A 15,288-nucleotide genomic window follows, 5' to 3' on the forward strand; every position below is an offset into this window, starting at 1 on the left:
TGTGTAACTTTTTAACTGTATTTGTTTTTTTAATAGTAAAGCAGTTTGTAAGGGGAAAAAGTAGGTTTTTCATTTTTTTTTAATTAACTTTATTAAACTTTTTTTTTTTACTTTTTTACTAGTCCCACTAAGGGACTTCACTATGCGATCTTCCGATCGCTATTATAATACACTGCAATAGTTCTGTATTGCAGTGTATTATGCCTGTCCGTTTAAAACAGAAAGGCATCTGCTAGGTCATGCCTGCGGCATGATCTAGCAGGCATTCATCACTGGCAGACCTGGGGGCCTTTATTAGGCCCGAGGCTGCCATTAGAGACACAGACACTCGGCGATCTTATCGCCAGATGTCGGTGGGAGAGAGAGGGAGCTCCCTCCCTCTCTCCAAAGCCACTCAGATGCGGTGCTCGCTATTGAGCACCGCATCTGAGGGGTTAAATGGGTCAGATCAATACGGATATCGATCTCACCCGGCAGAGCAGGGACGCTCCCTGCACGGTTTACTTATTCCGATGCCGCGCCGTAAAAAGTCTATGGCATCGGAATAAGGCCCGTTAGTGACCGACGTAGAAACATGATGGGCTGGTCACTAACGGGTTAAATACCTTTCCAGACTCTCAGGCATCGATTACCTTTCTGAAGGCATAAGAGCGCTTTTTAGATCAAGGGATGGCGATTCCACACATTGACAATGAGCAAACCAAACTAAATGTCTCCGATGTAAAGAAGGTTCCTCCAAGATCTTTTCTGACAACTTTCTAATGACGTGCAATTGATCTGTAATAGTGATCCCAGTACTGAACCTTGGGGTACACCACTTATAGGCCACTTTCACACGGCAGTATTTGTAAGCCAAAACTAGAAGTGGGTCCAAAACACAAAAGAGGTACAACTCTTTTCTTTATACATTTTCTCGATTTTTCATTTTAGTTTTTCACTCAGTCCGCATTCCAAGAGCCATAACTTTTTTTATTGCTCTGTGAATAGTGGTGTGAGGGCTTATTTGTTGCGGGAGGAGTTGTAGATTCTATTGACCCCATTAATTAGATCCATATAATGTACAGGGAAACTGAAAAAAACAAAAACTGAGGGCTGAAGTTGGTAAACCTTTTGTTTTTTGTCCATCGCGGTAAAAAAAACCAAAAAAAAACTTCTTTATTCTGTGGCTCAATACGATTACGGTGATACCAAATTTATATAGTTTATTTTTTATTTTACTACTTTTATTAAGATTTTTGTTATAAAAAAAAAAAAAAAAAAAAAAAGTTGTGCCGCCACATTCGGAGAGCCATAACTTTTATTTTTCCACCGATTAAGCCCGCACACCGCTCACTTTTTGCAGGACAAGCTATAGTTTTTATCGGTACAATTTTTTAGTACGTAGAACTTTTTAATTACTTACATTTTGTATTTTTTTTTTAGAGCTAAATTGACAAAAAAAACTGAGATTTTGGCGTTTTAAATTTTTACGGCGTTGACCGTGCGCGTTAAAAAAAACTATATTGTAATAGTTAAGACTTTTACGGATGCAGCGATACCAATTTGTTTTCTTTTTTACATTACTTTAGGGGGAAAATGGGGATTTTTTTAAAAAATTCACTACTAAACATTTATTTTATTTTTTAACACTTTATTAGCCCCCCTAGGGGACTTGTATTGCAGTATATAGTCATTTGTACAGGCTTCTGTTAAGACCTGCCACAGGCAGGGCTTAACAGAGGCAGAGTGAAAGCAATCCTGGGGGGCCTTCATTAGGCCCTTGGGCTGCTATAACAACTGTAGTCAACCCCCGATATCACTGCTCCTCCTCGTTTAAACGCCTCAGATGCTGCGGTTGTTATTGACTGCAGCATTAAAGAAGTTAAATAGCCAGGAACAGCGCAATCGTTGCTCCCAGCTGTTAAAAACAGCTGACATCTGCACCATATGGAGCATGCTCTAAACCTCACCTCCCGCACCCGGACGTAATAGCACGTCCGGGTGCGCGAATGGGGTTAAAGAGGCTCTGTCACCAGATTTTGCAACCCCTATCTGCTATTGCAGCAGATAGGCGCTGCAATATAGATTACAGTAACGTTTTTATTTTTAAAAAACGAGCATTTTTGGCCAAGTTATGGCCATTTTTGTATTTATGCAAATGAGGCTTGCAAAAGTACAACTGGGCGTGTTGAAAAGTAAAAGTACAACTGGGCGTGTATTATGTGCGTACATCGGGGCGTGTTTACTACTTTTACTAGCTGGGCGTTGTGTATAGAAGTATCATCCACTTCTCTTCACAACGCCCACCTTCTGGCAGTGCAGACACAGCCGTGTTCTAGAGAGATCACGCTGTGACGTCACTCACAGGTCCTGCATCGTGTCGGACGAGCGAGGACACATCGGCACCAGAGGCACCAGATGATTCTGCAGCAGCATCGGCGTTTGCAGGTAAATCGATGTAGCTACTTACCTGCAAACGCTGATGCTGCTGCAGAATCAACTGTAGCCTCTGGTGCCGATGTGGCCGACACGATGCAGGACCTGTGAGTGACGTCACAGATCTGCACTGCCAGAAGCTGGGCGTTCTGAAGAGAAGTGGATGATACTTCTCATCAGAACGCCCAGCTAGTAAAAGTAGGAAACACGCCCCCGATGTACGCACATAATACACGCCCAGTTGGACTTTTACTTTAAACACGCCCACTTGGACTTTTGCAAGCCTCATTTGCATAAATACAAAAATGGCCATAACTTGGCAAAAAATGCTCGTTTTTAAAAAATAAAAACGTTACTGTAATCTATATTGCAGCGCCTATCTGCTGCAATAGCAGATAGGGGTTGCAAAATCTGGTGACAGAGCCTCTTTAAGTATGCTAAAACGCATAAGTTACAAACTATGGAAACAAAAAGAGTCTTCATAGCCTTTAACTCCACTTGTTCTCAAGCAGTTTTAAACACAAAAATAAGAAATTAAAAATTGCCCAACAAAAAAAACACCTTTATATTTATATGCGGTTTGAATAAAGATAAAATATTGATGTGTTAAAATAAATAAAATTCACATGACTCATAGGAGCTCAGTTTTTCTGACAGCCAAATTCGGTTTCCCTTCACACAACCCTGGAGTTAAAGAGGCTCTGCCACCAGATTATAAGTGCCCTATCTCCTACATAATCTGATCGGCGCTGTAATGTAGATAACCGCAGTGGTTTTTTATTTTGAAAAACGATCATTTTTGAGGAAGTTATGAGCAATTTTACATTTATGCAAATTAGTTTCTCAAAGACCAACTGGGCGTGTTTTTACTTTTGACCAAGTGGGTGTTGTAAAGAAGTGTATGACGCGGACCAATCAGTGACCAGTGTCATACACTTCTCATTGTTCCAGCCCAGCTTCTTTCACTGCACAATCACACGCCCAGTTCGTCTTTAAGAAACGAATTAGCATAAATGTAAAATTGCTCATAATTTGCTCAAAAATGATCGTTTTTCAAAATAAAAACCACTGCTGTTATCTACATTCCAGCGCCGATCAGATTATGTAGGAGATACGGCACTTATAATCTGGTGACAAAGTCTCTTTAAATGATAAAAACCTGGCTATCTGCTGCCGCCACTAGAGGAAGCTTACGGTTTATGAGCTTAAATAGTAGCTGTATAAATCCACATGTAGTAAGCTCCCAGTAAAGGTGGCTGAAACTATTTTACCATTTCAAGAGGCTCTGTCACCACATTATAAGTGGCCTATCTTGTACATAATGTGATCGGCGCTGTAATGTAGATAACGGCAGTGTTTTTTATTTAGAAAAATGATAAATTTTGACAGGAGTTATGACCTATTTTAGCTTTATGCTAATGACTTTCTTAATAGATAACAGGGCGTGTTTTACTTTTTGACCAAATGAGCGTTGTAAAGACCAATCAGCGTCATACACTTCTCTCCATTCGTACTCCGCACATAGTGATCTTGCTAGAACATGCTGTGCTGTCACATATTAACGTTACTGAAGTGTCTTCAGTGAATAGGATTCGCTTCCAGCCAGGACGTGAGGTCTATTCGGAATCCTGACACGTCGGTAACGTTTGTGTAAGATTTACAGCAAAGCAAGCGTAATCTCGCGAGATTACACTGTAAACGGTCATTTAAAACAAGATTACGCTTGCCTTGCTGTAAATCCCACACAAACATTACCGAAGTGTCAGGATTCTGAAAAGACATCACGTCCTGGCTGGAAGCAATGTCTAACATTACTGAAGTGTTTTGAGAGTGAATAATGTGTGTGTAGCTTACTATGTGCTGTGTAAATGAATGGAGAGAAGAGTAGGACGCTGATTGGTCACTGATAGGTCAGCGTCATACACTTCTCTCCACAACACCCACTTGGTCAAAAAGTAAAACCCACCCAGTTGTCCATTAAGAAAGTAATTAGCATAAAGCTAAAATAGGTCATAACGCAGTCAAAAATGAGTTTTTCTAAATAAAAAAAAAACCACTGCTGTAATCTACATTATAGCGCCGATCACATTCTGTACAACATAGGGCATTTATAATGTGGTGACAGAGCCTCTTTAAAGTTGATCTGTCACCTTACAGAGGCTCTGTCCCCACATTATAAATGCCCTATCTCCCATTTAAGGAGATGGGGCTATAATGTTGGTGACAGTAGTGCTTTTTATTTAGAAAAACTACTTTTACCACGTTATTAGCGATTTTAGCCTTATGCCAATTAGTTTCTTAATGGACAACTGGGCGTGTTTTTACTATTGACCAAGTGGGTGTTGTACAGAGGAGTGTATGACGCTGACCAATCAGCGTCATACACTTCTCTCCATTCATATCCTCAGCGCATAGGGATCCTGCTAGATCAGTATGTGCTGTCTTATACGGACATATTAACGTTACTGAAGTGTTTAGACATTGCTTCCAGCCAGGGTGGGATGTCTATTCACAATCCCAACACTTCGCTAACGTTTCTGTGATACTTACAGTAGAGCAAAGTGTAATCTCCCTGTAACCTGTCATTTACAGCGTGATCTCGCAAGATTACGCTTGCTCTGCTGTAAGTACCACAGAAACGTTAGCGAAGTGTCGGGATTGTGAATAGACATCCCGTCCTGGATGGAAAGAATGTCTATTTACTGTCTAAACACTTCAGTAATGTTAATGTGTTAGGATAAGATAGCACATACTGATCTAGCAGGATCCCTATGCGCTGAGGAAATGAATGGAGAGAAGTGTATGACGCTGATTGGTCACTGATTGGTCAGCGTCATACACTCCTCTGTACAACACCCACTTGGTCAATAGTCAAAACACAGCCAGTTGTCCATTAATTAGCATATAGCTAAAATCGCTAATAACGTGGTAAAATAGTTTTTCTAAATAAAAAGCACTGCTGTCACCTACATTATAGCGCCCATCTCCTTATTTAGGAGATTGTCACCACATTATAAGTGCCCTGTCTCTTTAAAGAGGCTCTGTCACTAGATTATAAATGCCCCATCTCCTACATAATCTGATTGGTGCTGTGATGTAGATAACAGTGGTTTTTATTTTGACAAACTATCATTTTTGAGCAAGTTATGAACAATTTCAGATTTATGCTAATTAGTTTCTTAATGCCCAACTGGGAGTTTAACTTTTGACCAAGTGGACGTTGTAAAGAGAAGTGTACGACGCTGACCAATCAGCGTCCTACACTTCTCTCCATTCATGTCCATTTGTACTCAGCACAGCGTGATCTCGCGAGATCACGCTGTGCTGTGATTAAATCCCACACAGACTTTATCAAAGTGTCGGGAGTGTGAATAGACATCGCATCCTGGCTGGAGGCAAGGTCTATTCAATCTCAAGACACTTCAGTAAAGTTAATGTTGGTGTATGTGACAGCACAACGTGATCTTACGAGATCACGCTGTGCTGAGTACAAATGGACATGAATGGAGAGAAGTGTAGGACGCTGATTGGTCAGCGTCGTACACTTCTCTTTACAACGCCCACTTGGTCAAAAGTTAAAAAACTCCCTGTTGGTCATTAAGAAACTAATGAGCATAAATCTAAAATTGTTCATAACTTGCTCAAAAATGATAGTTTTTCAAAATAAAAACCAATGTTCTCTAAATCACAGCGCCAATCAGATTATGTAGATGATAGGGCACTTATAATCTGGTGACAGAGCCTCTTTAATATGCTACCCTTCAGACTCTAGGCTCCCGTACGCGCCACATCTGATTTAACAGGATTTTAAATTAAAGGGGCTTTTCCAGACTTGAAAAAAAAAAAAAAAAGGAAAGTATGCTGGATATAGATCAGAACAATTTGCTGATTTTTCTAGTTCCCCGCCACTCCAACACCGGCTGTTGCATGGTACCCTACCGATTTCTGTTTAAAATGCAGCAGTAATTGTCGCCCTGAGACCATGGTAGCCAATCTTTGGCCGCATCAGTGACATCAGCAAGTGACTGCCGTCGAGATGAGATATCAACAATGTAGTGTTGTAAACAAAGACTGGGAAAACCCTGAACAGTCGGGGCCAGACAGACAGCTACCCTAATAATACTATGCTAGTAGACGCAATAGCACTCACTGAAATCGTTACCAAAGCTCAGTGTGAACAGATCGTCCTGGAAGGGCCATTTTGGGAAAGTATTCAGAATCTGCTACAAAACATGGCACCATTTCAAAACAGACACTTTCCATACATGGCCCACAGTGTCTAACAAAGAAAATAAAAGCTTGATTTAAATTAGGATTAAAATTACCAAGGAAGAATTTTAGATTTTATTGTATTTTACACATATGCAATGGCTTTGCTAGATAACAAATGTGAGCAGATGCCCTTAACTCTTCATAGCAACAAATCCTGGAGGTGGAACAGAAAACCCCACAGGAACAAACGTTGAATGCAAGATGGATGAGAGAGTACAATCTTACCAGCTGATGTATGCTGTCAATGGCTCGGTTATATTTCTCACACAGCCGCTGCATGCTCTCAAAGCTAAAGTAAAGAAAAGACTAAGTTAATTCTAGTGGCTGTGGAAACAAAAATCCATCAGAAAAGGTACGAAGACGACAAACATTGCTCCAAAAGTAGTGAATATGGGCGGTAGCGCATCAAATCAGCAGTTGCGCCTAATTAGGCAGTTTATTGACTTCACAACCCAGATGTTCCGCAGTGTCCAGATCGCAGCAATAAGTAAGTCGCAATAAGCACACCAGTCCGCTGACTACTTCTCCAGCAATACCCATTAAACACTACAGTAATACAGTAATGCCAACTAGAGAAGGTCTGCTAAATTTCTGACGATGGAACCGATTTACAGCAAACGACTTCCAATACAAAAAAAAAAAGGGGTGTAAAGACCAACTTACACAGGCCAATGATTGGGCACATATGAACGCTCGTTTGCGACCATTGCCCCGATTTCCTTTTATTATGCTGCCCTGAAAAGAATAGTCAGCAGCATATCTCCCCATGCAAACAGGGGGTGTGCTGCCGAAATTATGTAAACTGTATGGGAACCGAACAATGGTATTAACCCCTTAAAGGAACAGTGTCATCACAAATTATTTTTTTATATGTTAAAGATGTTAGTGCTTTATTAAAAACGTTTATATTCATTTGTGTGTTTGTGTTTTACTTTTTCTTATTTTTACACTTTTTCTTCCCTATGGGGGCTGCCATTTTTTGTTCCATTTCTGTGTGTGCCGATTAACGACACACACAGACATGGAATACGGCAGCCACAGTCCCATAGGGACGACGAACGGCTCCCGTCCCATTGACTGCCGTGTACGGCGTCTGTGTGGGAACTGCGCATGCGCCGCTCCCACACAGTCCTATTCGAAATTGGCGCCGTCCGGCGCCATTTTCCTGTGGACCGGAAGTCGCGGCCGGACAGTAATATTACTACTTCCGGTCGCGGCTTCCGGACAAGTGCACATGGAACAGTGGCAGCAAAGGGAGCGGACGGGCCGGAGGGAGCCGCGGCGGCAGGAGCAGGTAAGAGATTTCAATGTATGTTAGTGTTTGTGTGTGTTTACTACTGTATGTAAACCTACTACACTGTGGGTTACCTCATAAAATGGCGACACACAGTGTAGGAGGTTAAACCTTTCAAACCCCTCGTTTATCCCGGCACTAGCCAGGATAAAGGAGGGGGGGGATGCTGAGAGCTCACTAGAGCGAGGGCTTTTAACCCAATGTTGCAATGCTGCAATTTTGGGAACTAGCTCCATCTAGTGACCAAAAATGGGTAGTATTATAAATTAGAAAAAATTTATAATATTTCCTGACTCGCGAAAAAAATAAAAAAAATTTGAACAATGTTTAATCACCCACACACTAAATGTTTAATTTTTAAAAAAAAAACATGTTTTTCTGGCGACACATTCCCTTTAATGACCAGCCTATTTTAGACCTTAATGACCAGGCTACTTTTTACGTTTTTCCATCGTCGCATTCCAAGAGCTATAACCTTTTTAATTTTGCGTCGACATAGCTGTATAAGGTCTTGTTTTTTGCGGGACAAGTTGTACTTTTTAATAGCACCATTTTGGGGGACATTATTTATTGATTAACTTTTATTAACTTTTTTTTCGGGGCGAATAGAAATAAACCTGAAATTTCGCCACTCTTTTTCGCGTCTTAAATCTACGCCGTTTACCGGGTGCTATAAATAACACAATAACTTTATTCAGCGGGTTGTTATGATTGCAACGATACCAAATTTGTATCGTTTTTGTATGTTTTACTACTTTTACACAGTAAAAACGATTTTTTTTCAAAATTATTTGTTTTTGTGTCTCCATATTTGAAGAGCCGTAACGTTTTTATTTTTTCGCCGATGCGGTTGTGTGAGGGCTTTTTTTTTGCGGGAAAACTTGTAGTTTTTATTGGTACCATTTGAGTAGATGCGACTTTTCTGATCACTTTTTATCACATTTATTTTAAGTCAGGATTCACAGAAAACGGCAATTTTTCCATAGTTTTTAATTAAATTTTTTATGGCGTTCACCGTGCGGGTTAAATAATGTAATAGAGGGGCGTGGTCTCGGCATGTGAGGAAGAAGGACGCTTTCTGAGGAGCTCCCGCTGACCGTGATTATACTCGTGACATTTACCTTATCAGCGACCTGTATGCACCCTGACCCATCGCGGTATGCCCCGGGGGAAGTCTCTGAAAGTTACAGAGAAGAATACGCCGGCATCTTCGCTGTCCCGATTCTTGCGGCCACGCATCTCACAGGCTCAGGAGGAATCCAACATGGTGACCGCAGCACACAGCGGGGCTTCTCAACGGCCAGCAGCGATGGCCTCAGCCCGATCCAGCGCTGTATCAGGTGCGTCCACTTCAGCCAAGTCCCTAGGGACTCCCCCTGATATTAGCCCAGGCCCAGAGGTAGCTCCTGATGGAGGATCGTGGCCTCCCGACCCTGTCTCCCCACTCCTGACTAGATTGGACTTGGCAGAGGCCATTAAACATCTACCATCGCAGAACTTTTTTGATAACATGCTGGAAAGGATGGAAAAAATGCAGCGTACGTGCTTGGAGGAGGTAAACCGCACGGTGGAGCAGATGTGTTCTAGGGTCTCAGCCATTGAGCAGCAAACAAATACTCATGGTAGCAGATTAGACAGGCTGGAAGACCAAATGCGCTCGCAACATTCATTAATACAGGCAATGGTGTTAGATCACGATGACTTGGAGAACCGAAATAGGCGCAATAACGTACGGATCCGAGGCTTGCCAGAGGACAAGGAAGGAAACATACGCGCTGTGGTGGTGGAATTGTTTAATAGTATTTTGGGAGACCCTGTGGACAACCATATTGAGCTGGACCGTGTGCATAGAGCGCTGGGCCCCATGTCGTCTGACCCGGATAGACCTAGAGACATTGTGTGTCGGATTCATTATTTCACGGTAAAAGACGCCCTAATGCGCAAGATGCGTAACATTGGCCAGGTGAAATTTAGAGGGGCGGAAATCCATATTATGCCTTATCTGTCGGCTCGTATCTTGCACGAGACGGGTGTTGCGACCATTGCTGGATATAATCAAAGAAGCGGATGCGACATATGTGGGGCTTCCCGTTTCACCTTATCGTTAAGAAGCAAGGCTCAGTGCTTGCAGTACATTCGCCGCAGGATCTGCCCGCCCTTTTTGCCCTATTGGAAGTCCCGCCGAGCACAGTTCCGGATTGGATTGCTGCGGCCTTAAGTTATCGTCCAACTAGACGCGGCGGGAACCGCCCTGTAGATCCTCTCCGACCTAGGCCGGGGTGCGCCCGATCGGCGAGACAGCAGCTGCCATGAAGGGGACAAGACAAAAAAAAAAAAAAAAGACTATGGCATCGTGAGAATCTTGGCCGGGTGTGAAGACAGGTTTTTGTTGCACACTCCAGTTTTTGTCATGATTAAGTTGTATGCTGTGGGGTTACATGAGGGTATTGATAGCAGGATGGGGAGTATATTGACTTTAATGAATCCCAATGTAGAGTGGTGTAATAGCTTATTTAAATTATTTAAGATATGTAAGAGGATAGTAATTGATGGTTGACACGAATCCTCCATGATGTGGATAATCTCGCATACCACCCGGAATTAGTAAGGGATCACAGGGGACCAGTCGAGGTGGGGATCAGGGGCTGATCCGGGTTATATCTGATGATACGGGGTTAAGCAAAGAGTTTCGGATCCCTCTTGGATTTGCTGGGGCTGTTGGTGCGAGTCAATTGACTCCTATGGGGGAGATTGACCTCGGATCCATTCTGGGCAGCCCGATATATAGGTTAATATATGTCATGCTCTGGTGTTGGTTACCAGAATTTCTTAATAGACAAAAGGGAGACTCTTTCTAGAAGGGGTGCTGATGGTCGCTGAGGGTGTAACGTTTATAAATAATAGCATGGGAGGTGGTCTCCACTTCCTTGGAAACCTTACCAACTCCCCCCCCCCCCTTAGGTATTCCCACCGGGGAGTCTCGTTGGTCGAGTCTTCTCGGTTCTTAGGACTTTCCTTAGATTTTTGTTTTTTCTCCCGACCCTCTTTATCTACTTCTCTCCCTAGGTCTCTTCCTAGTTTTCTTCTCCGCTTTCTTCTTCTCTTTTTTCTTCTCTCTCTCCCCTTTCGTTTTCCCTCCTCGCAGCTTTAGGGAAACATGAACACAGACGTGAAATTAATCTCCTACAATGTTAGGGGCTTGAGGACACCTGAGAAGCGCTCCATGATCCTGACTGAGTTGTGGAGACTTAGAGCTCAGGTTGCGTTTCTCCAAGAGACACACTTCAGGAAAGATAAGGTACCTAAGCTCTCCAATAAGAGATTTCCGTACTGCTATCATGGGTGCTCAGAGGATTCTAGATCTCGGGGGGGGTGAGTATTATCATCGCTCAAAATGTACCTTGGTCATTCATTGATTCTCAGGCGGATCCTCAGGACAGATTTTTGTTTGTTAAGGGCACTTTATTTTCACAGGTAGTCACGTTGGCAAATTTATATTTGCCTAACACGGGGCAATCAGCAGCTATTGCGGATTATTTGGAATAACTTCAGTCTTTCGGGAAAGGCCTGACCGTAGTTGGTGGGGATTTTAATGTGGCCATGGAACCTCATATAGACGTATCCAGGGGTGCCTCTCATCTCCCGTACTCTCAACTTAGGTCAATTAGCAAAACTATTCACGATCACCAACTAGTGGATGTGTGGAGGACTCTGTACCCGGGAAATCGAGACTATTCATACTACTCAGCAACACACGACATGTTTTCCAGGATAGACTATTTTTACATCAGCCACTTCCATCTTGATAGAGTGGGGGGGGGGGCGGATATTCTTACGTCTCCCTTATCAGACCACTCACCCATAGCGCTCTCTCTCTCTTTTGCTCAGTTTTCTCAGTCGCAGGGCCAGTGGAAACTTAATGAGTTTTTACTTCATCACTCTGAAGCCCAAACAGAAATTCGCCGTGAACTGGAGATGTACTTCTCTACTAACACTGGTTCAGTGTCGAATCCGTTCACTTTATGGGAGGCCCATAAATGTTATATAAGAGGCTTCTTCATCAAATGGGGTGCGCGGCTCAAGAGAGAGAGAATAGCAAAGACAACAGACTTGTTGACTAGGATTAGCGAGGTAGAGGTCAAACATAAACAACGCCAAACACCAGAAACTAAGGAGGTCTTGCTGAATTCGAGAGGAACTTAGATCACTTTATGAAATTAAGGCTAAAGCCGCATTGGTTAGATGTCGGAGAGTATTCTATGAGTATGGAAATAAACCAGGGAAGATACTGGCTAACGCTCTGAGAACCCAGAGGGCCTCCACATATGTGCCACATCTTATGACTGGCGCAGGGGTGAAGGTCACGTCACCAAGAGAGATTGCCCGTTCATTTAGAGAGATTTATTCATCGCTCTATCAACTAACACCACATTCCCCGCCCACTAGGGAGGTTGTACAGGATTATATAGCCTCCTCGGGCCTCCCACATTTGCCAGAAGCGGCTTGCTCTGAACTAGATCACCCAATAACTTTAGACGAACTGACAAGGGCGATGCAGGACACTAAGAAAGGGAAGGCCCCGGGCCCTGACTGACTGACGATGGGTTACTACAAAATGTTCTGGGACCAGTTGGCGGATGGCTTTCTGGGGGCTCTTAATGCGGTGTCGTCAGGTAGCTCAGTTCCATCGGAGTCCTTGAGATCTACCATAGTGGTTATCCCAAAAGATGGCAAGGATCCATCCTCATGTGCGAGCTATAGGCCGATATCTCTGCTTAACGTAGACCTGAAACTATTCTCTAAAATATTGGAAAACCGGCTGGCCCCAGTGATGACCACTGTGATTCACAGGGATCAAACAGGCTTTATTCCATCTAGGGAAGCAAGAGATAACACGACTAAGGCTCTCAACTTAGTCCACTGGGCCAATACACAGAAACACCCAGCTGTTATATTATCAACTGACGCAGAGAAAGCTTTTGATCGGGTCGGGTGGCCATTTTTATTTGGAACTCTGGAGCATCTGGGTTTGGGCCCCAATATGCGCTCTTGGGTAGGGGCTCTATACTCGTCGCCTTCGGCTTCTGTGAGAGTGAATGGTACATATTCTTCTCCGTTTTTGATCCATAATGGCACAAGACAGGGGTGTCCTCTTTCACCCCTGCTCTTTGCTTTGGCCCTGGAACCCTTTTTGTGTAAAATTAGAGGTAATGTTAATGTGAGTGGCTTAACTTTGAAGGGAAAAGTTTTTAAGGTAGCTGCATATGCAGATGATCTGCTATTTTTTGTGACTTCTCCTCACGTTGCAATGCCCAATCTAATGCAGGCGTTCAGGGAGTATGGCTCATTATCCAATTTGAAAATCAACTTCCAGAACTCTGAGGCGATGACGTTGAACGTCCCGCAAGATTCTGAAAACAACTTACGTGCTAGTTTTCCCTTTAGGTGGACACGCGACTCGATCAAATACTTGGGTATCCAGTTGCCGGCTTGTATAGAGCAGACTTTTCATCTAAACTTCTTACCTCTGTTCTAAACATTGAGGAGTGATTTGGCTAGGTGGACGAAGGGGACCTTTTCATGGTTTGGGAGAGTGGGTATTATTAAAATGAATGTCCTGCCCAGATTTCTGTATCCGATGCAAGCGTTGCCAATTAAATTACCCTCGTCTTTTTTTAAAACTGTGTATCAACACATCGCCTCTTTTGTATGGGCCAATAAACAACCGAGACTTCAGAGGAAAATACTAGTTTTGGCCAAGCGACATGGGGGGATTGGGCTACCTGATGTGGAACAGTATTATCATGCCATCCATTTGACTAGGGTTGTTGACTGGTGCCGTCATGAGTCATTTAAGGACTGGATAGCAGTGGAACAGGGCTTTACAGATTTGCCATTGAATGGTTTGCCCTGGATATCTAGGGCTCATTGGAGATCCTTGTGGGATCACCCTACTGTGTATCCAACCCTTCAGATGTTCAGGACTATGCAGAGCAGGGAGGGGATTTCATCGACACAGTCGCCGCTCACACCGGTTCTGGGTACACCAGAATTTGAACCAGGATTGACAGACAGGACATTTAGGACCTGGCTCCAGCAGGGACACTTTAGGGTTGGAAATTTCTACAGAGATGGGAGGTGGCTGTGCGAGGAGGAACTTTCTCGACCAGAGGGGTTGCCGGTAGCATCCCAGTGGCAGACACTACAGCTGACTCATTACTTAACACATTTACCTACTCCGGGTGCATATGATCGCCCACTGACCCAGTTTGAGGGTCTCTGTTCTCAGAGGGGCCATGTGAAACGAGCTTTGTCCAGGATCTATGGTTTACTAAATGCTCCAACGGGGCACTTTACGCCACCGTTTCTTGCAAAATGGGAGCGTGATCTTCAGATATCTTTAACGCGAGAACAGAAAGAGAAGGTCATGCTCCTTTCGCATAAAGCCTCTATCAGTAATACATATCAGGAAACGAATTATAAATTATCCCGCTGGTACAGAGTCCCACATGTGCTCCACAAAATGCTCCCCGAGTTATCCTGTCTCTGTTGGAGATGTGGCAAGGAAGAAGGAACGCTGCTACATATATTTTGGAGCTGCGAAGGCCTTAGGCCCTTTTGGTCAGGGGTTCAAGATATTATATTTGTAATTACGGGATTCACAATGGAAGATGATCCAGCGTGGATTTTGTTACATCACCATGACATTGCTATTGGGACTCATAAGAAGATGTTGGTGAGGCATTTATTAAATGCGGCTAAGGCATGTATTCCGACAAACTGGAGATCTTCTGAGCCCCCCTCGATTAGACAGTGGTTGGAGCGAGTAAACGACATCCGGAGAATGGAAGACCTGCTTCATTCTTCTCCTGAACGTGCGAGTCAATTCCGGAAAACTTGGTTTTACTGGTTTGATTTTTGTGGATCGGACAGATACAAAAGAGTTATGGGAGATCGGTCCTGTGGTGAAGCTGGGTATGCATAGTTTATCTGGCTTCCTGGGAGGCTGCGGGAGGGGGAACGGGGAGAGAGGTCACCCAGACCTCCCCTTGTTCTTTTATCTTTTCCTATCTCTTTCTTTCCTTTGAATTCTAATCATTACAGGTGACTTCCCAAACAAACAGATTAAATTCTGATGTGTGGAGATGGGTTGTTTGGGAATGGCCGAATAGAGGCATTAAGTCCAAGTGAAAAGATGGTCACTATAACACGGGATAGATGTACAAGATATGTTATAATAACAATATTAGTTTAATACGTACAAATTGTAGAATAAAGTGGTGATATGGTATTACTTGGCTGAAACT

The 15,288-nt window shown here is 43.3% G+C and overlaps 1 protein-coding gene across 1 annotated transcript in view; it reads right to left on the reverse strand.

The window, feature by feature from the left end:
• The window catches only part of DOT1L (DOT1 like histone lysine methyltransferase), a 218,476-nt gene that overhangs the window by 98,922 nt on the left and 104,266 nt on the right, over positions 1–15,288 (reverse strand). The window contains exon 4 of the mRNA XM_075864436.1: positions 6,913–6,976. Within this exon, the coding sequence (XP_075720551.1) occupies positions 6,913–6,976 (64 nt within the window). The remainder of the gene's footprint in view (positions 1–6,912; positions 6,977–15,288) is intronic.

The sequence above is a fragment of the Rhinoderma darwinii genome, chromosome 1 (assembly GCF_050947455.1).
Source record: "Rhinoderma darwinii isolate aRhiDar2 chromosome 1, aRhiDar2.hap1, whole genome shotgun sequence".
In the NCBI taxonomy this organism is placed as follows: domain Eukaryota; kingdom Metazoa; phylum Chordata; class Amphibia; order Anura; family Rhinodermatidae; genus Rhinoderma; species Rhinoderma darwinii.